The sequence below is a fragment of the Scomber scombrus genome, chromosome 9 (genome assembly GCF_963691925.1).
Source record: "Scomber scombrus chromosome 9, fScoSco1.1, whole genome shotgun sequence".
Taxonomy (NCBI): Eukaryota; Metazoa; Chordata; class Actinopteri; order Scombriformes; family Scombridae; genus Scomber; species Scomber scombrus.
Genome location: NC_084978.1, coordinates 13706039 through 13732207, shown reverse-complemented (window position 1 = coordinate 13732207; position 26169 = coordinate 13706039). Strand labels below are relative to the sequence as shown.

The 26169-nt window shown below is 39.4% G+C and overlaps 1 protein-coding gene across 3 annotated transcripts in view; it reads left to right on the top strand.

Annotated features, from left to right (window-relative positions):
- Positions 1-26169, top strand: part of fgf13a (fibroblast growth factor 13a) — a 55625-nt gene that overhangs the window by 11221 nt on the left and 18235 nt on the right. Inside the window, exons 1-2 of one of the 3 annotated variants that reach the window (XM_062425396.1) lie at positions 13406-13436; positions 20518-20628. In XM_062425396.1, coding sequence (XP_062281380.1) covers positions 13406-13436; positions 20518-20628 — 142 coding nt within the window. Of the gene's footprint in view, positions 1-13405; positions 13437-15545; positions 15736-20517; positions 20629-26169 lie in introns of those variants that run through there. The other 2 variants (XM_062425395.1, XM_062425398.1) reach the window with 2 other exon arrangements.

Here is a 26169-nt window from a genome sequence, read left to right as displayed (position 1 = left end):
TCGCTTGCCAGCCCCTGAGACAGCTTGGCTCTTCAAGGGAGCTTGATGAAACTCAGATTAAATGCCAGAAGAGTTGTGTTGTCCTCTGCATACAGAGGATATACTATGTATTGATATTGCCAGATGTTGGAGAAAAGATTGTTTATTTGCTTGCAAATACCTTTTAATTAAGAATCATGTTAAATTCTGTGCCAGCAAGTGACTGTTTTCTGTCTTCTTCCCCTGTTTTCTTTTCTTGGTTGTATTTTTGTGTGCTAGGCTTGAGACGGATTGTTTGTTTACTTCCTTCTCAATGGTGGTTAAATGTCTGGAAAGTGTCCAGGGTATTCCTCAGTTGCCTTAGCCAATTTAATGCAGACTCAGTGATCTGTGTGCTGTGCAATCTCCTGCCTGACTTTGCAACAGCAGCTACTATTTAAAAAAACAGCTAGAGCATCCAAGTTATGTATTTAATCATTAGGATCATGCCTTGTAATGGCTGTGTACATTGGTCATCTGCCCATATGCTTACAGAGTTTTATGGTTCACCTCGAATCTGTTTGCTTAACCTTACCCCTCTTCATCTTTGTACATCTGAGAGACAATACAAATGTGGTGTAATGTGGGAAGGTGTGTGTCTATTTAATTACACTTCAGGGTAAACTGTCTTCCAGCTGGGATGCATTCTTATTACACAACAAGCTCACTGCTTTCAAATTGTTACACATACGTAGGACCACATATTTATATGAAACAAACAACAAAGTAATTAATCCCCTTATCTGATATTTTAGCAGTGGCCAATTCATAGCATATATCTACACAAGGAAGGTTAAGTTTTACTGAAAGAATAAAAATACTCAGCATGATAATGTTAAATGAATTTCTCTCCATCATCAGTAGCCCAGTGATCTCTTAAGGGCATTGTAAATATATGTGCCAGGGCAATAGATGAGTCTGATATAAATAATGCATACTGTTAATGAAATGATAATTCTTCAACTGTCAAACAGCGCTGTGCCGTTGGCAGTGTTGTCACCTTCATCAGCTCCTTCCAGCATGTGTTTCTGTTCACTAAGGTGTACAGTGCTCTTCCATTACCCTCTGCAGGTGTTTGTCGAATGAGCCCTGATGTAAGTTACTCAATTGGCCTGTATGACATGCCCTTTACCTCCAACAAATTCAAGCAGAGTGTGTTGTACAACCTTGTTCCTCTTCATCGTTCTCACTACACACACAAACACACACACCCTCGGTTTGGCTTCTTGCATCAGTATGCTGTGAACAGGACGACCGCAAGTCATTATCGCAGACCCAAATCTAATTTTACAGCACGCATACGAGCAACCAAGTGAGACAGGTCGGTGCATTGGACTGAATAAATAACAACATAGAGGTGTTGCATGCGTGTGGCTGCACTGAACATCAGTTGTCAGGTGCCAGTGAGACCTTGCAGAATTCATGCTCACATACAAACACAAACGCAAACCACTGCAGCAATGAAGGCATGCTACATAACTTACTACAGCCCTCAATGCCTTTTACCCCTTTTTCCTCAAAACCATATCATATAGTAACATGTCCCTAATTTCTAAGTACAAAAAAACACAACACATCTACTCTCTTTGTAAAAGGAGATCTATCTGTTTGCACTTGTCGGACTGATCTGCATTTCTGAGCTGTGCATGTACGTGTGTGTGTAACGGCCTTATGGCAGCCATTAGTGTTATCTAGTTAATCCAGTGGCTGGAGAGATAATTAGACATTGCACATGTCATCAGGCCCTGCCAGCGTATATTGACAGCTGTCGCGGTATTTTCCTCTCTCTCTCTCTCTCCTCTCTCTCTCTCTCTCTCTCTCTCTCTCTCTCTCTCTCTCTCTCTCTCTCTCTCTCTCTCTCTCTCTCTCTCTCTCTCTCTCTCTCTCTCTGCCACATACTCAAACATACACATTCTTAGATGGAAATAAATACAATAACAAATTAATAAATTCAAAAATGTTAAAGGTTATGATGAATCAGAATTAAGATATTGCTCATATGTTGTAATAAAATGAGTACCCCTTCAATGTAATGATCAATATACTATGCATGTGCTCTTGGCTATGCTCTGTTCGTATGTGTGTGAGTGGGATGTCATAGGCGTCTGATGCATGTTCGGTATGATGTAATGGCCAGCAATCAGGCAGACAGGGAGGCAGTCCTGATGATCATACGTAAACCATCATCGCAACAGGCCAGTGTCACGCAACCACCATCTACTAATCTGCACTTCTAACTGCCAAAGCACTAGTTAATATGTCCTAATCTCCTCATGTTATCTATCAGTTTCAAACACACACATTGACCCTGGATGACGGTGCATGTTACAGGTCATGCCTAGAGATTCAGGAACAGTGCTTTTCCTACTCTCTGTGCTACAGCAGTGCTAAAACAGACCTGCTTTGACTTGTTGAATATGAGTGCATTTGTGGCAGCTACTTCAGTAAACTGACTGAGCGTCAGACACAAAATACTGCAGCAGCTGTGTTGCCGGGGGAACTTAGTCTTAGTAATATGATATAGGCTGCAGTCATTTGCACTGATCCTTCAATCAGCAGCAGAAGGACCAGTGCATTCATTCAATCATGTAAATGATGACCTCTGACTTACTACACGCCACTGGCTGTAAGGCCTAATACCGGGACAAGCCTGGAAAGAACCAGGGATACTGTGGTGTTATTCCAACTTTGGTCATACTCATCTCTGTCTGTTGTCATCTCTAAAATTGCAACAATTTGAACGCAGATCCCGTGGACTGGTTGGGCGAAATACTGCTGTACACCTGTTGTTTTTCTTAATGTTTATTTTCTTAACATACATTAAGATTTACACAAAATGTATGTTTTTTTGGAACATACTGAGCACACACACACACACACACACACACACACACACACACACACACACACACACACAGACACACACACACACACACACACACACACACTATATACACACATACATTCAATCTCTTACTTACCATAAACAGAACTAGTGAGTCATGCAATAAATTGTTATAGGGATGAAAGGCAGAACCACATCAAAATCCTCTAGATCCCTTACAGAACGGTTTACAGAATAGAACACACACACACGCGCACATACACACAAACACATACACACGCATGCACACACACACACACACACGCACACACGCACACACACACACACACACACACACACACTGTAAATATTTTCCCTTTGGATCTTCTGGTGCCCTCTTCATCCTTTTTGACGGGTTCATAAAGACAGCAGGATTGATGAACAAATGAATATTTAACAGGGTTTATTCCTGTTAGAATAAATATAATAAGATGCTGCTTGATTGATTTCAGGTATCAGCTGGCCAGAGTGGGTGGTGGTTACCTTGTAAATAACAGTTGCTTTAACAGTTTTTCAAGGAACTTTTTATCTGCCAATTTCATACAACAATTTCATACAACAAATTAATCAAAATCACAATTTTCAAATGTAAGCATCACACTTCTTGGATTAAGTTACTTGTTTTCTTGCTGTAGCCAATACCTGTAGCTCTAGATTTCCCCCATTTTTATCTGCAGTTACCATATTTGTTAAACTGGTTTTCATTTTTTTAACAACTAAAATAAATAAATTCAATACATACAACTGCCAAAAATACAAAAAATAAATCCAGCATTAATGCTAGCTTAATTGGCTGTTTTGTGGTGAAATAAATTAAGTCTTCAAAAGACATATATGAGTGCTCAGAAAATCAGGTTTACCAGCTCAGAATTGTGGGTTGGATATCAGCATGTTAAGTCTTAAATCATGATACTAATTTACAGACATTCTGGTGAATTCTAAGGTTTGTCTACACATGCTCAAAGGACACATTTTTCACGCATGTTGGTGTAATTTCATATTAGCCCCCTGTTTTCGGAAGAGGAGTCTTATTCTAGTCAGTATCAGTTGTGTGTGAGTACACAACTGATACTGACTAGAATAAGATTATTAATAGGTTATTGTACACACTGGCCAAATATTCACCAGTTACCAAGCATTTCCCTGAAGGCTGGTGATTACATCCTATCCTCATGTAATGTAGGCAGATTATATTGGAGCGCTGTGTTATGACTGCAGGCTTCATTTTGATTTTAAAAGTTCAGTGCCATTCTTAAATAGTGTTGCATTTCATATAATACTGTATGCCAATGAAAGGCCGCAGAGAGCCACTACTGCTTTACTGCTGTGTTTTGGCCTACTTTTGTGTTTTTTTCAGCGCTCTGGAGGGTTCTCTATCAGCTCTGCACAGCTCCTCCCACCTGTTATGTTTCAACAAATGGTCCACTACCATCCATTGTCATTATACTTCCATTGATTTCTCTCTATGCTGACTTCACCAACAAACACAGGGAATGAAAGTTGAAAGTGGGATACTCTGTGTTGTGTAGGGAACATGACCTATTTACCCACCCACTCCCATCAGTTGAGTCATGTCTCCTGTCGTGTCACTTCCAGCTTAGTCGATCTGTTCCACCTAACACATCAGGCTTTTAAGTATACCGAAATAATCCATGCCAATCTGAACCATGCAATCGCACTGACATGTTTACACACATTCTGATCTTTTTTGTAAACATTTGAACCTCAAATGTGGCGCCATAGGTTTAGAATCCATACACGATCATTCATCAGTTATTGTATACACACCGGCTGAGGAAACATACTCTGTGCAGCTTCCTTGTCTCTCTGATCTGCAGTCAGACATCATGAGACATCAGTGCGCCATACTTCCCCCACCAGGGGAATGAAACCCCCAAAACCTTCCTCGAGGAAATGCATCAGTCACAAGGGAAATTCAGAGTGTGTGGCCGGACTAAAATGAGCTTCATTAATGTTCACATCCAGTTCGCTGCACTGCACATTTAACCTCATTGCGTAATATTCACAGCTATTCTTGAGGCCAGACGAGGAAAGTGATGGGGTTATTCTGAGGACACAGATTTGGTTTATGTACAAATATGTGCATGAAAGAGACGGCAGATATCTACACAGCATTCAGTGTTCCTTTCCAGCAGGAGGGCACACATTTCTCTCCATTTGAACTTTTTTTTTTTGCTTTTACTAAACCAAGACACCATATAAACTAGTTTAAGTTTCAAGAATAGTTTAGTATGTGCTTTCATACTCCTCATTAGGAAGTGACCATCACCTAAAATGACAGTTGTGTCCAATATTAGGAACTCATAAAAAAAGACACAAACATGACCTTATACTCTGTGGCAGTCTCAAAGCTTTCCTTTGTGTCTCCATCAGTAAGAAGACAGTTTAAGCCAGCTGGTGTCTGAGATGAGGCCTTTAATCTCACTCCATTTCCTTGCTTGATGTGTCATACTGGTGGGGGATATATAGGACAACATCACTTCACTGTATTCTGGGACTAAGACTGCTCTTGCTAGACGGGATAAAATTAGCATGGAGTTATTAATACAAACTTTCAGAAAGTCTGTGCTTCTTTCTTTTGGCCGTAACACACTTCCTTGATTTCTCTTTGATACCAGATGTTCCTCTTCAATATGATGGGACCCCATTTCCTGGGTGTGTTCTGGTTAGCGGATGAGGGATAACTTGAAAGAGAATAAAAGTGATTTTGTTATTTATGGTCTTTCAATTCCTAAATGCGTTCTCTCTGTTGCTTTCCCACCATGATGGATATTGCCAAAGGGCCTGCATTCATGTGTTCAGTCACCCATTTTGGCAAGGGAGCATCTCCTGTACTTGATTTCCTCCTCCGGCTCCCTCCTGTTGTGATACTGGCAATGATAGAAACTGGATGTTCTTCTGATGACAGTCATTTAGAGACTCATGTTAGATTTGGCAGACTGGGCTCTGCGTGTTTGTTAAGTGTATGTTTGCTTCTCATTGAATTAGCTATTCACAAGTGTATGTGTGCATGCTGTATGATCTTATCTTCCTCTTGCTCACCCTCGGCTGACTGATGGAAAAAATAATGTGGCATTGGAGGCTGTAGCTAACCCAGAAACAGGCATCATGTGCACCAAAAAGCTGTTTGTGTTATCACCAAAACGTCATTTTAATACTGGATGTTGCTTTGAACTTGGTCCTCAACCTTCTATGTAACTAAACTGCTTCCTGAACTGAGTCCTGTTCATTGAAGACGTCAACAGGAGACGTGCTGCTGTTTAAAGTATTTACACTGTCTAGGGCTTCCTACACAGCAATCAGTCACAGGGGCTTTTAGCCACCTTCCTCCGGCTTACAACAACATTGGTTATGATTCACCCACAATCCCCCAGGAGACCTGAGAGCTGCAGGGTCATGATATTGGCAGACACATCCACACACATTGTATGCAAGATGCATCCACGCACACACACTGAGATATTACATTTCAATTTTCCATTAGTGGAGCAAACAAAACCGTATCTCACTGACATCATCTCATTGATGTTTCATAACTGATCCCAAGTGTTGAATAAACCAGCCTCTTTTTTCATATTTCTGTTCATGGCACCTGAGGGACGAATAGGACATGTTAGACTTTGTTAATGAGCCTTTTTTTAATCAGAAAGGTTCACCTCCAAAGTCTTCGAGGTCTGTGACCTGGAGCTTTATAGTAAAGTATTGGCAAACATCCCCATGTTTATTTGAAGTCATAACTGAAATAAGGGTTAGATGGTTAGAGGACAAGAGGAATAGAGAGCCTGAGTGGCCTTTAGCGTTACATTCTTGTATGTGTCAGGATTATGAGAGCACATCGCTGGTACAGCATTAGTCATTCTGAGCAGGTTGCTGTCTGAACCCTGGCCATTTCACACACCGTTTGGTGCCTCTGATTGAGCTTTCTCCACGTCATTACAGCCAAGGCAGTTACACACACACACACACACACACACACACACACACACACACACACACACACACACACACACACACACACACACACACACACACACACACACACACACACACACACACACACACACACACTGATACAAAAAGTGCATAGGCCACAGTGTGTAAAAGTCCACAGTATGCTTCCAAGCTAAATTATGCCCTACACCTGCTATTACACTAAGAAGTGACAAGTTATAGAGTTGAGCTTATGTAAATATATTCACTGGTTTGCTTCATTCAGTGATTGTTGTTAAAAGGTACATGAAGCAAGGGACTAATGATTTTGTTTACTCTCTATGTGGATTGTTATGTAAAACATGAAAAAGCTCTTTAAAATCCTTTTTGAGATTAACTTTTAGTGTTGTGTTTATTAATCAGGATGTTCTATCCAGCTCAAACTGTATCTTTTATTTCAGTGATTTGTTAAAAATAGAGAATCAAATAATTTCTTGCCCACAAATGAAATAATAAACTGAGTGCAGCACTGAGTGAAAAGCAAAAACATGCATTAATTCATTTTCATCCTGTCCTTGTGGTGTTCAGTGACCCTCTTATAATCACAATACCAGCATGTCTTGTAGTAAGTGGTTAAAATGCCCTTATTTACATAATTAAATAACAATGTAAATAGTTGCGTCATATTTTGTGCAATGAGTTGAGGCACACATAAAATGAGGACTTAATGAAAATGCCACTTTTTTAGATTACCATAACCTTTCTTCCATATTATGACTTTTATATTGAGCTGTGAAGGTCCAGATTGCAAAAAAACACATAATGGATGAAATGTATTCAGCATTGCACTATTTCAACTATTTGTATCATTATCAGTCAAATTGTACAAAGTGTCTGGCAGGTGCTCAAATCCTGAAAATGCTTCAGTGCTCTGTTTCAGTGCCATCTTTAGCTTTTATTGATGTATAAAATAGAATGTTGTTCTTTTTGCTTGGGTAAAAAAGATGTGTTTATTTTCTCTGAGTGAGGCAGCACTGATCAGATGACAAAGACTTTGAAGCCAGTTGTTATACAAAAGGTGAGAGGTTAAATAACAAATGGCAGACGTTCTGTCTGCTCCTAATTAGTTTCAGCGTTTTTAAGTGAGGTGGAGATGGAACTGGTGGTGTTTTAATGAGGAGCAGACTGGCACAAAGCGAAGACATCATCTTAAAAGTAGATCTATTTGATGTTATTTTCACTGCGACTAAAAAAAGACAATCTTGCCCTGCCAATAAATAACAATCTTTTAAAACTTTCTGGCACTTTAGACACAGGATGAAACACAAAATAATGAAGCAGCACAGATGAACAATGAGAGATTTTCTCTGCACTCAGCCTGAACGCATGTTTGTCCCTGAGGTGGAGATCATCCTGGTTTAGCCACTGGGAGAAATAATGTCCTCCGGTTTCAGTCTACTAACCCCCTGCTTTTGTGTCCTAAACATGGCCCTTTGGTTCCAAAAGGGTTTGATAGATCACACAATCATTGCCATGAGCCTGCCATGTCAGCCATGACTGTGTTCTAGCCTTCTAGCCCCCTCCCCTACAGGAACCTTGAGTGACTGATGGTTTCTTGTTCTGCAATACCCAACCCCCATTCTCAGAGAACATTATCCCCCCCTCTCTCTCTCTCTATCTCTTTCTCTCTCTCTCTATCTCTCTCTCTCTCTCTCTCTCTCTCTCTCTCTCTCTCTCTCTCTCTCTCTCTCTCTCTCTCTCTCTCTCTCTCTCTCTCTCTCTCTCTCTCTCTCTCGCTATCTTTCACACACACCATCTTACGTATGTGCAGTCTCCATGGTAACGTGTGGTATCACTATGGCACCAGTGGCCTAGCATGCTGCAAGCTGCTGTTGTAGTGGATTTACTGTACCAGTGCACACACAAAGAGCAGACAGCCAGCATAGTGCTGCCAAGAGGCTGAATGGTATTAGCAGCGACCCTTTGAGCTTATCAGAGATCATTCCTTTTTTCCCTGATAATATTTCACTTTATCCCCTCATCCAGAGGTTAAACTAAAAATCCTGCTTTTGCAGATTACAATGATATGTGGAGGTATTAATTTACTTGGACATTAAATATCTCGATATAATCAGTAGCACAATCTAAGTATGCAACTTTGCCCTCTATTAAACACTATGAGCAAGGTTAACCTCCCCATTTATTCAGTGTTTGCCCTTGGAAACCACTTTTCTCTCTGAATTTAGAAATTCATTAAACCCTTGGTGTTATCATGATAGCCTCGGGTTATTAATAAGAAGAGATGGCTTTAATTGTTTGGTTATATTTAATAATACAAAGGTCAACATAATGCTCAACCTTGGCAGCAAACAAGCCTGTCTTCTTTTTTTTCTCTGGAGTTCTGCTCTCTAGTGGCCAGAGGAGGCAAGGGGCTCCAACCCTTTGGGTCTGTGAGAAATCATGCAGTCTTCCCCCCATGACAGTAGATGTGTTTGCAGATTGAAAGATACATCTTGTAAAACTATGCAGTGTAAGGACGAACATATGCTGTGTGTGTGTGTGTGTGTGTGTGTGTGTGTGTGTGTGTGTGTGTGTGTGTGTGTGTGTGTGTGTGTGTGTGTGTGTACTGTATGTGAATTGTAGGTGTGTGTGTGTACTGTATGTGTGTCTGCCTGTGTGTTAGTACAGTACAATGAAGGTGCCCCCCGAGGGCCACAGTAGACTGGCATTCTGGGGCACCACAGTAATTAATGTACCCATGACACATTGCTTCACAAGCAACCTACAAACCTGCTGCTCGTACGCACATACAAGCACGCGTGCGTGCGCACACACACACACACAGAGAAAGAGAGACATGCAAGCAGTTTCTCTGTGTGTGTACAGTATGTGTGTGTGTGTGTAAGTGAATGTTTTTGTGCGTCCTTGTACCTTTCTTGCTCGTCTTCCTTATTTACAGACTCTAATAGATGTGTTTGTTACATAGGTCACTACTTGTGACTGTATTTGATGACAGAAACATCATTTGCATCAGAGATCAGTGCTTTTCCTCTTTGCTGCGTTTGGTTTTCAGACAGCATAGTTCATGTAGTGTGCAATAATCTTCAGACAGACTTTGACTTGCACATGAGCACACTGTCGATCTGTGGTAGACTTCAAATGAGCCAAATATAGCTATAGTCCACTTTGGTTGAACAAATATACCAAAGAAGACAAAAGTGAACAATTTTTATGAGGCTTCTGCATGTAATGCTACATGCTACAGAACAAATTATGATAGAGCAATCTGTATAATTTATACAATGATTTTTATTCATAATTTTAGATTATACCTCCATGTAAGAGTATCTACTCCCACAGCCTTGTGGCTATTTAAAATGTGTTTTTTTCCCATTGTTTATCTTACCAGTTGCATCTGTTCCATTTTTTACTATTTTGTGTTTTTCCTTCTCCATTAGACCAGCAGCAGAGGATACAGAAACAGCGGAACAGACTTTATCAGGTGTATACACATTTGCACTTTCTTTAGTATCCTCTTGGGTGTTTGATTAGTGCCCCTGTTGCACAGTTCTGCCCAACTCTCATCACCTCTCACTGTGTCCTCCAAACTGTCAGCGATAAACCCCCACCATCCTCCTGTAGGGTGACACTGTCTGCTTGAGTGATGGCCTGGATTTATCAGTGGTGGTACGACTGAAGCAAAACCTGGGATCCTGCTTTTGTTGGTGTAGAGATCAGTCTGTCAGTGTTTGCACAGGACAGAGGTAGAGGTATCGGTTAGTACCAGGTAGGGACCCTGTGTGCTGTGGTGTAGATCAGAGATGTGAATAGAGGTTCATTATGCACATTTCTGAGAGTGAGGCGGTAATGGGTTGGACCACTGTGTGTTTACTGTATAGTTGTATGATCAGCTATTACTGTGCTGCTGTAGGAAAGGTCACATTTATGGGGAACTGCACTTGGAATTGCCTTGTTGTTGAAAGGCTTTCCTTGCCTTAAGAGAGGATTGTCTGAAATTCGATGCAGAACATGATGCAGTATTTGTCCTGCAAGTCCCAGTCTCAGATTATGCATGGTAAAGGCCTGGTGTAAAGGAGAACTCTATCTATAGTAATTGTATTAATAAACAATACTTTACACCTCGATTTTAGTTTAACTTAAATGGGCCTCTGTGTGGGTTGTTGAATCTATCCTAACATCAAGTAAAAGCAAAAGTAAAATCCCTTCTTTTCAACATCTCAACATAGTGACACACATTATTAGAGCAACAGCCACCCTTTAGCTAGTTAGTTGGCAGTATTTGATGCCAGTATTAACTAAATCAGATTGATGTGCCCCATATAAGAAAAAATGTACAACTCATAAATCGGATACCTCTCATGAAAATTGTTTTAGATTGAGGCTTCAGTGTATTTTTTTGTGTGTATCAGAAAGAGTTCAACATTCAAATAAACTTGTTCAGAAATAATTTCTCAGTTATTTATGTGATGATTTGCAAGGTGGTACACTGGAAGCAAGTATACTTTTCATATGGAATGCAGTAGAACAAGAAGAGAGTTCAGCAGGAATAAGGATTTATTTACTCTAATTTCAATAAATAGGCTAAACTACAGTTTGTTGTTATGGATTATATATAAAATATTTGAGTGAACAGACAATCACAACAGATGACAGTTTATTTTCACTTGGTTAGGCAAGCTTCAAGATTTTCAGAAACCATTCCGACTGTGCCCTTGTGTTGGTGAACTACAGGACACAAGGTCATAATAACCTTTTATTATGGCCTTTCTGTGCATGTATGGTTTAGTAGTGTTCACTCTCCATCAAAGTGAAGATTGCTTCTATATATTAAGTATCCAGTTGTCCTTGAGATAATGACGATATAAAGCAAAACATTCAACCTTTTTCTTAGAATCTGTGCATTAAAGGTTAAACTGTTTTGGTAGAGATCACTCCCTCTTTCTGCCATTATGTGGAGCCATTTATGGAGCACATCAATGACAATAAAAGGGAACACAAATGCTTTTATCTCTATAGTACGCTTCATGTAATTTATGCTACTTCCCTTGTAAATCGATGCACTGGTATTGACCGTTGAACAAATTATATCCCTCTGTAGGGATTTAGGCTTTCCATACACAACCACAAAAATAAATTAACCTTTTATAAGGGCAGAAAAGTACTTGCTTATGCATGGTTGACTGGTCAGCATAGTATTTTTGCAGTATAGTATGGTATTGTTTTCTTGTTTTTTTACTCATTTGTAGATATTGTATAGTTGTTTATACAGCTGCTGCAATTCCACACTACTTTAAATTCCACATTTAATTTATAATAATTAATTGTTATTCATGTGTGAAATGCACTGCAGTTGTGCTGGCATTTGGAGACAAATCATATGAGTACTATATAGATAGTGAATAATTGTGACTTTAACTGTTAAATTAGGGCATTTTCTGATTCACAAGTGTATGCTCAACATTATATGAAACTCATTAACATGTTAAACTGATGTCCACCAAGCTCAGTATCAGTCACTAATTTAATGTCAGTAGACTTAACTCCAAAATTGTGATTCAATCATTAATTTAAGTTCTGATGCTCTGTTAAGAGTGATGCATATCTAAAATACTGCATGGTGCATGTTAAATATGAGGATTTTCCCTTTAGGATGGACGTACTGCTCCTGATAGCCAGTCCATTTGCTCCATCTAGTGTTCACAACAGTGTACAGTCAGCGAGGGTACCCTAACCCTCAGGAGTCCTTACAGTGAGGCTCACTACAGTATATGTAATTGTTAAGTCTATCATTTCATACTGTGTGTCAATAAACCAGCTCTCACTTTGAAGCCAGTATGTAATCACGTCTATACAGTCTCACTCGAACTTTACTTATGCCCAATATAATTGGACTAATATGAAGTATAAGCATACCAAGAGACCACACATCATTGACAGCAATTTATGATGTGATATCTATGCTGATAAATTATCCAGTGTCATATTTGGTAAATATCAGTATTAGCTGGAAGATTTGTTTAAAAAAAACGGCCTCTACCGTTTTGCAAAACAGAGAATTGTCCTTGTTAAAAACACTTTGTCTAATGCATACGAAGGCCCACTGTCGTCTCGGGGATGAGTGTGCGTCGATATTTTTCAGTCGAAAGTGGAAAGGCCTGTATAACCGGTTTAGTCAACGCATTATCGGATCATTTTACATCATTTTTTGTAATATGAGAGCAAAGTCTTCCTTGCACCAAGAAGGAAGTCCAATCTCAGGCTCCATTTTCAATCACTTTTTTCTTCAATCTGACCCCTCCACACACTGAACATACGCCCGTGTTTGCCGGATCAACAAGACCTCTAAATGAATGTTTAATGAGCAGTTTAGATCTTCCTGTTGATGGCCACGCCTTGATGCTTTCTCCTCCACCATACGCCTCTGACAATTGTCTGGCTTGAACTTTGCTGAATGTAGACGACTCGCCTTCACTTCACCACCCGAGGACTGCAAGTATCCGAGCCACTGCTTTGGATTCGCTATAGAGAATCATGACTTTTCCCTTGAGAAAATCTGTATCAGGTAGGCTGCTGCTCTTGGATTTGTGCTGCACACGTTTTGAGATTTGTTTTTTTGTTTTGTTTTTTTTTTTACTTAAAATGATGTCCGTTAAAATGTTATGTAGACAAATCCTCCAAAGTTATCTTGGGCAGACTGGTTTATGAAGTTGTGCTTGTGGCAGTGCTTGTCGTAGTATTTTATTCTATTGATTAAATGATTGATTTTCTTGTTATTCTACACTAGTTAACCGCCTTGGAGCTGTCCATGGTGCTGAAGTACAGATGTCTTAAGTGATAAACAGTTTATCTTCGCCGTTTTTCTCTGGAGTGTTGAAGCTGTTTAGTTTTGAGCTTTTCAGCCGAATTTATTAACAGCACGTGTAGGAGGTTTACATTTGAGGTGTAATGTTTAGTTTACAGAGTTATGACAATATTTACAGTACTTTAATTTTGCAAGATTTCCACTTTACTGTGTGACGCCTCATCTTTAAACAAAGTTTAAATCCTGAGGTCTGTTACTGACGGTCTTATTAATAATCAGAGTAAATAAATCAAATGTCTACGACAGTTTTGGTTTGAGGACAGTAGATGGCACCATTGGTTAGGCTGTAACTGTGCTCAGTCCAGAACTGAGGAAAAACCTGGGAGTGAGATAGTATCGGGCTGGCAATGAGACACATCAGTGTCAGAGTATAACCTTTGGTCTGAGGTTTAGATTTGGTAAAATAAAATAATAAATAAAAATACGGTACATTACAACTTTTTAGGTTGGCACTTTCATGATGTAAAATCGCAATAGCTTCTAGTAAAAGTTACGTGAGGATAGATGTCTTAAAGGTGGAAAGGCACATATTTTTTTTACTATTATAATAATATGTGAGTTTATCATCGACTTAACGCTGTTTGCCTCCTAATTCTTCCCACTACTTATTCCTCAATATTCGTCTTACATAAACACCAATGACGCCTAATGGTGGCTACCTGCTGTCTCTCAGTGATATGCAGTGTAAAATGTGCAATATAATTATAGTAGTTAATATTCAGTAATTCATATTTTTAAGGCTTAAAATTAATGTAATCCACGGTTGGTCACTAAACCTCAAAACCTGTGGTATTTTGATGTTCCCTATCTCTATAGTTTTTCTTTCTTCCTATTGTCACATCCACACCTCACCTCCTTTACCCCTTCTCGTGATCTGTAATGTGAAATATCACAGATGACGGCCTACATGGAGATATATTCATTTTCCTAACTCACATGCACTGCCCAGCACACTGGCTGGGTTTAGTGTCTCTGTAGTTACACTCCCTGTCCTCTCTCTCCTCCCCACTGCTCATTCTCCAGGTTGTAGGTGGGATGCTCTCAGCAGTACAGCTGAGTCGATGCTTTGCGTTGTGCTCGGATACTGCATCCAGCATGAGGCGCCTGCTGCTACTACCTTGCGTTGCCTCGATTCAACAAAAGAGAAAAAAACAAACGGGATCTCCTTAGTGACTTGCTCTCATCCTCTGCGCTGCCTTTCTAAAAACGCAGTGAAAGTCTCTCTCTAACAGCAGCAGCTTCAGTAAGGCATCAGGCAAACTGCAAACATTTCCCCAGCGTCTGCAAACAGGTGTTTCCATCCTATGGCTGCGCATTAAGCTTCATTCACGACTACATGTCTACTCGACTAACATGTGCGCGGCCGTGTAGTTTAGAGGGATGATGCAAAACCGCTTGCAGAGAATGGCTTTGTGCGTACTTGTTGTGATTCCGAGAAAATGATACAGTTGGAGGAACATGCAACGGTGAAACTCTTTGTGCAGCTTCACGGTGGAACGTGTGCTTTTTGTTTTTTGTTGAATTTCACTTTTTTCTCGGAGATACCACGGACAGTTCCTGAATAACGCCCAAATTCACGAAATTAATATTAATTTGGGCATCATCTTACTGGCTTTACCGCACTGCTGGGACAGTTTTCTTGTCTACTTTTTGCAGATTCTTTGTTATTTAACGAACCGTGATAGTTGCCTTAGACTGTTTCCACTGCGCCTGGACGTTTTCCCTCAGAGCTCCGTTTTCTGGATTCAAAGGGGGTGATTATTTTCACGCTACTCCGGAAGTTTTCTCCAGAGCGCTGCCAAACTGGCCATGGCTGCAGCAATTGCCAGCTCCCTCATAAGGCAGAAAAGGCAGGCGAGGGAGCGGGAGAAGTCTAATGCCTGCCGCTGCGTTAGCAGCCCAAATAAAACCAAAGGAGCCTGTGAAAAACCCAGTCGACTGAACGTTTTCTCCCGGGTCAAACTTTTTGGCTCCAAGAAGAGAAGAAGGAGGCGACCAGGTCTGTTGTGTAATTTAATCAGGCCATTATCCTCGCTAACTCCACATCTATTGCAGGTTGCCACTGTATATAAAAACTCGCTTAAAAAGGTAGAATATACAAATACTACTCTATGTTTGTGTAAGATTCAAAAGATTAATGACTCTGCCAAACTTGGTGGGAGGATGAGGGTCCACAGAGAAATCACCTTTAGCATCTCAGCCTGTGCTGAGGGATATATTAAGCTGATGCTTCATCCTTCACAGTCTACTTAATCGAACCACACTGGACTAGATATACAAATGTGCTTATTAAGTAGATTTTTGGAAATTACTAAAGGCTTTGCTGTCTCTACAAGGCATTATCAGTGGTATATCCAGGACATTTTGACTGGGGTGGCCAAGATGGGACAGTGTGGGGTGACCACTGCATAGCAAATATTAATGAATGGCAGGTGATCAAAATGTGTAAATAAAGATGCCAGTGCAATCACACTGCTCCAACCTATGCACTGATAAATCATAACTGAATATCAAAACTCAAGTTAGCATTGATTGCAATGTTTGCAATCAAGGCCAGGTTGTTATTTCTTTACATTTTATTACACAGCATTAAACTCATAGTGTCAAGCTAACCACCCGCGACAACTAAAGTTAATATTACAACCTAGAATAGCATTAACACACAGCTACCAGTCTATTCAGTTTTCTGTTCCATGTACATTACCTCTTCCACTTCCACATATCACACCTTTCCATCAATGTGTAAAACTTGAGTTGGTGAAGAGCCTGTTTCTCTGTAGTGGAGTAAATATGTTACATGTTACAGGTTCAGAAAGAAGCTCTGGGTCCAAACCAGTGCAACACATTTATTCACAGTGCAGTGTTTAGGTGCGCAAAACATATTTATAGTTGTCAGTAATGTTATTCAAGTCAAGTCAATTTTATTTGTGTAGCCCAATTTCACAAATCTTACAATTACCTCAGGGTGCTATGCAGTCTGTACAGCCATACACCATCCCCTGTTCTTAGACCTTTGATTCATATAAAGAAAAAATACCTAAAAAAAAACCTTTAAATGGAAAAAAGAAAGAAACCTCGGGAAGAGCAACAGAGGAGAGATCCCTCTCCCAGGATGGACAAACGTGCTATGGATGTGTGTACAAAATAGAACACAAATGACAGAAAAACGGCATCGAACAGAATAACAAGATTATAATAGATTTATTATATATGTATGTATATATCTCTCTCTATATATATAGAGAGATATACATATATACATATGTATGAGGAATGTGATGAATAGGATGCCAAGCAGCTTCCAGGTGCCACAAGAACAGAATAGGACCTGATCTCCTGCAGGATGGGGAACCAGATCCAAGACCACAGGAAATGGCACCGACAGCCAGGGAAGCAGAGCGGTTCCAGGATGGCTGCTGATCCAGCCTGGAAGACAAGCGAGGACAGGAGTAGAAAATAGGGAGAGAGAGGAAGAGAAGAGTGAGGGGAACACAGCTCGGACGCCCATGTGCTTGTGGAACAAACAAATGAGAAATTCAATGATTATCAGAACAGTTGCAATAATCAAGATCTCGTCGGCAGGACAGCATTGACCTGTCCGACCTGTCGTGCAGTACAAGGCCATGAAGTTTCATATCATTGTGTCGTAAAGTCAACTTACATCAGCTCTACTACCTCTGAACTTTATTGTAATACATTTAGCTTACAGTCCTGCTATTAATGTCTAAATGCACTTCACAGTTTAAACATCCTGTACATGATTCTACAAACATCTACAGGTGTAAACTTTCCCTGAACATTTTCTACGCAATACAGAAACAATACTGGACATCCACAATCATACAAATATTTTCTCATCTCAGTTTAACTAATGGAAAACGTCACATTGCACCTTTAACTGTGTCTGCTGAATCACCTCGGCAGTCTAACTAGTCTTGTAACCGATAATCGTCCCCCTAATAATTTTCTTACCTGTGAAAAACATATTTAAAACAGTTGTTAGCATGTTATTCATATCACTGTGGCATTAGCTGGGCCTCGATCACTGTGACTGGAGTCCAGCATGTACTTTTGATTTCAAGACCTGCTTTTTTCTGACTCATGCTGAAAAGTTTGCTGACTAGATCAACTTTCATGGCCTAAGTCCTACCATCACCATAGTAGTTAAAAATGCCTAAACCTAACTAACCTTTCCAATGAAGGCAACTAGCACTAGTCAATTAGAGGTAGAGTATGGTGGGTGTTTACAGAATGCCGATAGGAAAAACTAAAGCGTGGCCACCCCCTAAAATTGCCATTGGTCATTGTTCACTGTCCAACTTAAATTAAATTAAATTGGATAATCAGTGTTAATTCCTGGAAGACCTCATTTAAAATGTCTGTATTGTCAGTCTCCGAAATGGATTATTACTTTTAATACATGTTACACACATGCTGGCTATAATTTAAATACAATTTAGTGATTAATTCAAAAGAAGGGGAACATCTTCACTTTTATGTAAACTTTTAAGCAGACCTCATACTAAACTCAAGAAATATGTCTGTAAATCATAACCACGTTCTTAGTTGCTAACTCAAAAAAACGAACTGCTGCATAAGAAGAATTAAGTGGTATGTGGTTTCTGAGCTCCAAGTCAAATTCTAACTTTTAAGTGAGCTGAGCTGGCTCTTATTAAAGTATTCCTATTATTGCAATGACAATAACAGGTGTGTCTCTGTGGGCCAAAGCACTCACAACCTTATGAATCCATTGCAGAAGTGACCACCGCTGCATTTCTGATCTGATCACATCTTTCTTAGGCCCAAAGTCCACCACTTGTCCGTTGTGTCAGTTACTTGATGTCAATGGACATGATGACTGCACTACCTCACAAAGCGAGCTCTGTTTTTTATTTCAAAGCTGTCTTATAAAACTGCATGTGATTCACCTGCAGGTTAAGGTGCAACTAACCAACATGCAGTTTTTGCTTACCTCTCGCTCTCAACTTCCATTTCAATCCTGTGGAGGAAGAAATGAGTGCCAAGAAGAAGGTGCTGTCTGTGTTAAACTTGCACATGGTGCCTCACCAAACACAAAGAATTGGCCACAGTTTGAACTGTCTGTACATGTTGTTTGTTTGATTGTGTGCAAATGGTCTCGTCCGTGTGTGTGGTTATAGTACATGCTGACATAATGTACATTTCTCAGTGTGCGTGTGGAAAGTGCCCACGTAGATCTGATGCATATCCTCAAACTGCGTGACTTTTTTTGACTGGTTTGCACAGCTCAGTATGAAATGTACAAAGTTTGACTACAAATCAACACAATATTCCCAGTAAATGAACTGAATAAACCTTTTATACAGCAGAAGTAACCTTGGTAAGGCTAGAAATGGCAGTACTGAAAGGTAAGTGAGATGAAAGGATAGATGAAAGGTGTGGTAAACCACAGTAAAGGACACTCCACTAGGGACAGTAACCAGGGAATGGAGAGCACTTAGCTCTTATCAGACATTACACTGATGTAAGACAGACTGCCCACCCATTTCAAAACTAAATGCTCTGCTACTTAAAACTATTGTCTTTTGAACTTATGGGGGCTGTTTTTTATGCTGCTATATTAGCGTACAGCTTTTACCCATTTGATTAGTAAAACTATTATTATTCCCATTACGATACATTTGGTTATGTTCTCTTGAGATATTTGAAAAATATCAAATATTTCTTCATTATTTAAAACATTTCACTAGTGCCATTATTTGGACCTTAATGTGAAGCTTAAGACTTTGGGATTTATAAGAAAGTATCATCTAGGATGCACTAAATGTCTCAGTGTCTAATTTTTCTTCATTACATGTACTTTTTCTTAACTGCACATATTCCACATATTTGATTTTCAGGAAAACAAAGCCTTGTTTAAAAATGATTATTTTTCTGGTTATATCACTGTGGAGAGTGACAGGAAGCAAAGAGAAAAAAAGAGGATGACCTGCAAGAATTTTCCTCAGCCATCTTAGATCATGGAGCCACCACAGTGCCTTAAAGTCATTTTTAAGTTCGATACCATTTGCTCTTGACAGCCTTATTTTTCTCAGTTGTCAAGCCATAGGGGCTGCCTGTTTAGTTACCACTGTTGCACTTTAGAGAGAGGACAGCAGCAGTTTGCCGGTGCTTATAGATGTGGACACATCAACATTGATCAAGCTGCATTTCTTAGAATTTTAGCCATCTAAATACTATTACCATCAATTTCTTTGTCTGATGTTACAATTCAATGAGACTTAAATGTTATTAAAGTTGTTTTAATCCATCAGATGTCTTGTTACATTTGTTTATGGACAATAAAACATCACGGACAATAAAAAATTATATTGAGCTTGTAAATTGGCTACAGGATCAATGTGAACTTGTGTATGAGATCAGCGAGTCTAGAGACTTAATCAAACCTCTCATTTCAGTCTTCATAGCTGAGGGGGGAAGTTCAAAGGGAAGAAAGTTCATAATTCTCTCTCAAAGTACAAATAGCATTTTTTTCCCCAGATCTCAGTGGTTAAATTACAAATTTATGTTTTGGGCCATGTTGGCTTGATTTACAGGTGTCTCAGCATGTGACAGTTCGCTGTACTGAATTGCATTGTATTTTGCTTCATTAACTTTCAAAAAGGGCAGCAAACTCAAACTAAAGCTTCAAAATGTCCCTTTTGAAAGTTGATTTGCATTACGTAGTTACATTCATGTTCTCCAACGGTCTGTGGTTTCATTCTTCTGTCTTCCTGTTTCTCTTTCCCCTCTGTGTCCACAGAGCCCCAGCTGAAGGGGATTGTGACGAAGCTGTACAGTCGACAAGGTTTCCACCTGCAGCTGCAGGCAGATGGAACCATTGATGGAACAAAGGAGGAGGACAATGGTTACAGTACGTTTCTCTCTTATTGTTTGTTTCCTTCATTTATTAATCACACATACACTGCCATGCTGTACTGCTGATCAGCAGGAACCGTTAACCTTACCACTGTCAATTTCATGTATGGCATGTATTAGCTTTTCATTGTTTATCTCCACTACATTCATCATTGACTTTATGTGAACTTGAACATCACATTCATGCCTTATGTTGGAGTTTCAAAGAGAAATTGTAGTTTTGCTTTTCTTAGATTTGATTATAAATGCTGCGTTCTATTTTTGAGTGCAGTCAAACAGCATCCACACTGCTTATTTCTATATTTATTCAGTGTTGAGTCAGTGCATAAAACCCCAAAAACTTCAATTCACAAAGTGCTGCAGTGACTCCAAGTCATTCCTAAGCAACCTAAACACAGATGCTGATTGACTTTTTACTCCCCTACACACTGCCTTTTTGATGAGAGCCAGTTTTGTCTTATACCATGTATTGATGCATCCCTATCATTGCCACCATACACCCACCAGCTCTTTGTTTTCTAATAGACCGATTAAAGAGGAGATCAATGTAGGAGTAATAGCACAGCCACTCGTCAAGTAACAATGCACTAGAAATGGACCACCTTATAATTAGACACTGCAGTCAACACGACATGCGTTTGAAGATTAGAACAGTACAGTGGTTAGTGACTTATGTGGTATCCACTTTGCCTCCATACCAATATAATATTGTTGAAAGAAAGATCTGCCTCTGCACACTGAAACAGCTTTGATGTACCACTTACCGTGTTATCCCAACACTAAGCGGATGTAAACACTTCAGGAGCCTTTGAATTAGTGGCTCTGTATTCAATTAGTCCTTTGGCGGATATGGCGTGTGTATCTTACATAAATACTAGATCTGTGCAAGTGGGATGTTGTCTAAGCAGTACAACACCTTGTAATTTGAGTAGAATTTGTTTCCCAGATGAAACAGTAGAACCGTTAAAGGGAAACTTTGCAGATTTTCAACCAGCATCGTATCATTAAAATGTGGGTATCATATACAAATGAACAATGTTTGACTTCACTCTGTGTTGCCTGCACTCAGAGCTCCCCGCTCATTTGCTGTCAAAAGGTCGGATGACACATTTTGCACCATCCAGCAAACTTTTGGAGATCTGCATTAGACTACAAACTACGTTTACTCACGTTCAGTAGTGGTGCCCTCAATGCCAGTAAAATGTAGGTCTCACAAAGCACTCCTGACTACCATTTTACACCACTAAAATATAATACTACTGAATACTTTAAAATATTAGTATATTTGGAAGAAACCTTGTTTCATGATACAAGGCCGAATATCAAGCTGTGAATCACACAAGACAGAGGAACTATAACAGTATCAGCCGTTACAGCCGTCCACGCTGCAACAAACTTTGTGATGCTTGGGTAAACTTGAACTTTGTTTTCTGACAAATATTACATAGGACTTTGCAAACTCTGAATACAGAGAACAGCACATCAGTGACTGTGTTAGCTGTAACTTGCAGTTGCATCCAGCTTTGGGGCAATCCAGTCCGACTCATTGTCATCCAAAAATATGTAAAAGCAGTTAGGGATAGAAACACTGCTACAATATACAGACAAACGTTTTGTGAGTAAGTCTCAGTAAAGCTATATAACGCTATTCACTTTGTCTAACCGACTAATTGTAAACACATTATGAGTAGCTAAACACAAGCTCCCGAGAAGCTTGCAATGCATTATGGTTGTTGTATTTCTCAGTTTTCTCTAGTCATAGGGCACCAATTTAAAAAAAAAATAATTGTACATTTCTGCTACAAAGGTGACCTGGTTTTAAGAAATCTAATTCACAGCATGATTTTTGTCTTTAAGAATAAATAGAAATATCTGAAATGACAACATGTTATACAAGCACACACACGTACAAACAATATTATACTACACTTCAAACACCAACCACCGCACCCATTATGTCTGCATGGACTCACTTTACTGTTGACTTACATAACAACTGTCCCACATTGGCACCAAAATAGTTTTTGAAGAGAATATTAAAGAGCGCTGCTGAATAGGAAAAGGAGAAAGAGTGAAGCTCTTTGCACTGCTCCAAAAATAGCGTTGTTAGGCGCTGGGTGCGCTTGTCTCCATGGTGACGGAGAGCACAGTCCTCTTGGAGCTACTGGTGTCTTGTGATGGTAGGAGAGGACCACTCAAACGCACACACACACACACAAAACCAAGGATTTGATCCTTGCTACTGTAGCTTGCTGAGGCGACTGGCTGTGGTAATAAAGGACTTTGATATTTCCCTGACATTTTCATTAAGAAGGCAAACAATATCAGAAATAACAAATCCAGGTCTCATACATCCCATTTCAAACAATATCAACCAAACTGTGAGGGCACTGCAAGTTCTTGTCTTTGAAAAAAGAGGCAGTGCTGTTTCGATGTTTAAATTGCAATTCACTATCAATTTCCACCCTTGTCTCTGTAAACAGATTCAAATTCCAAATTTAGTGTCAACATCATTGAGGACACAGTAGATCCCAAAATCAGGCAAATATATTGGGAAAATATTATCTGATGTGTAGTTCACATACATGTGAGATGTATGCTACTTTAATTTGCCACCAACCTTTTTACTACTTTATGTTTGCATTTACAAGTTTGACTCCTTTTGTTAAATGTGCAAGTATCTATCATGTCCTCCCCTAAACAGTGGACACATGTTTCTAATTTAACCATAAAAGGAGCTGTCATGTTTTTTTCCTAATAAACATAAAATGTTCTTTCTGAGCTTTATCAGTAGTCTAAAATTAGTGCAATCCAACAGCACCATACTCCCAAATGTATTCAATTCAGATCTTGTGTTTTTGCTGCCAGATACAGTCCTACATTATTCACTTCATTCGGTCATATGTTTTTCTTCAAGTCATCCAGTTTTCCCTCAACCAAAGAGTCACTGCATTTGTATAATAATCAGACCGGTGTTGTGTAATGTCACAACAGCTCACTTTTTAGCTTCAATACTATCTTGTGCTGTCATACTCAGGCTGCTCTAATTGCTTCTCCCAGAATGAGTAAGAGATAGGATAAATGTTTAAAATGTGCCTAGCGATTGCTGGAAACCTTCGGGTTTATTGTCACACTGAATTGCTCATGACTCCTAAGCTGTTAGTGGGTGGAACTGAGACACGGAGACAGCCTGCAAGAAAACGTGAAAGCTGTACCTCGGGTCTCCTTACTCTCTCTGCACCAGGAAAGGTATGTGAGTGGGTAGCAGCCCTGTCACCCTCTTCAGTGTGCTCAGGTGTTTCTAGGAGGCAGGAAGTAATTGAGTTTCCCCTCTTGAAAATCTCCATCAGTACACCGGCTGGTAATCCTCCTGAAATCAAGTGGACTGCAGATGTGTATGTGAGCATTGTGGTGGGAGGGAGAGAAAACGAGGCAGAGTGAGAAAGGTGCAATTATAATGACAAGAACTGCTCATGTAGCAAGATGTTTCAGGAGAGAAAGAAATCAAATCTGCAAATCTAAAACCATGCTACATACAAGAAAAGAGGATACAAGATGTATTCACATAGATCCAAATCTTGTTAGGCAGTGAAAACACCATATCTCATAACTCATATCCCTGCTAGCTGGGTACACAGAAAAGAAAAGATGGTTCAATCTGAACAATGGTTGCAGAGTAGTCTATAACCTGTATACATTGCTCAGTCTCTGCACTGTACTATAGAGGAATTCTTTAAAAACATTTGTTAAAATGAATAAAAACTGGAGCTGTAACTAGTAATTGATTCATGGAACTCCAGAAAATTAATCTATAACTATTTTTGACAATCGATTAGATAAAGTATTTTTAAAGCAAACATTGCTAAACATTCTCTGGGTCTAGTTTCTGCAAATGTGTAGATTTGCAGCTTTTCTTTGTTTTATATCACTGACAAACTGATTATCTTCAGGGCTTGGACAAAACATTTGATGACATTACCTAGGACATCAAGAAAATGATATGGACATTTATAAGTATTTTTTTCACAATTTATAAGTAAAATTATTAATTGAAAAAATTATCTGCAGATTAATCGATTTTTTGCAGCACTAATAAAAATTATTTGCCAGAATTATGGCATGCTCTTTCTCTTCTCTGGATGATCTGTGTAGTCTTTGTTTATATTGATCACCTGATTTCTTTGGTCTCCCATATCTGTGGTCTGAGACATACCAGTATTCTCAAGAAATGTTTGGAAATTATTTGTTGTGCACTTGTTATTATGTAATTATGCATATGTACTACTAATAAGTATAGATGTTGAGATAAGATGCCCATAGTGCATCTGAGTGCAGCTAATGTTCTGGCATAACACTGCAACATTTGTATTGTCTTTTGTTGCCATAGTGATTGAATACAAATTTAGCATACAGATCTATCATTGTTTTGTCAGCTTTACACACATGCACAAGATTACTGTACAGTAAGCTTAAAAATACTGCAGATACTGAGGTTGTAAATAGTAGTCCTATCTGTTGGATATATACGTTTTACTGGCAGCATCTGTTGTCCACAGCAGCCAAATAAGGCATCACCAGATACTCTCCCAGAAAAGATACACCAATCTGTCTCCAAGAATGACAGTGGTGTGTCTTTCTCTAGGGAGTCATCTTTTAATTGGTGTACTGTTATATGGCTTTCACAAACTACTGTATGTGTTTGAAACGTGGTGCAATTTTAGTGCGAGCTGAGATCAGTTAACTCATTCATACTGTACCTTAGAACATACTGCTTTGAGGACCCTCCAATATACAAAAACACTGCACCAGTAAGGAAGTCAGTCCATTTCAGGAGGAATCAACATATTTTATTTAATCATTAACTTAACTGCATACAAGTTCAGATTGATTTACAAAAATGGTAAATGCGTAACACTTAGAACTACTGCTATTGGATATCATACTACAGACTATGTTTTAGAAATATTGCTTCTTGTAAGCCACGTCACCATCCAATGCATCCATCATTCTTTAGAAGCTGGCGAATACACTTGTAGGATCTTTATCTGTCCAAAATCCAGACATTATTTAGTTGTTATTATTGAAATACTAGTCATATTATTATAACGGTGTCACTCGAGACATAACAGAAATAAAAAAACATTTACAACAAGTAAAGATTGACTCAGAGAAACAGAACAATCTGGGACTTGAATCAAGTATACTGAGTGCCCATAAAGCTTTTCACTCTACCAAGTGTTATGCGACCTTATCAGTGTTGTTTACAATGAAAGTCCAGAGAGAGTGGTAAATGTAAGTGGATTGCATTTACAGTACTGTGTATACATTTTTTCTACTTAAGCAGACAAAGTGCTTTATAATTTACTTCTTATTCACCCTTTCACACACACACTGACACACTGATGGCAGCAGAGCTGCCGTGCAAGGCGCAGGCCTGCTTATTGGGAGCATCCAGGGTTCAATGTCTTGCTCAAGGACACTTTGGCATGTAGACAGGAGGAGGCGGGGTTTGAACCACCAATTGAACCACCAACCC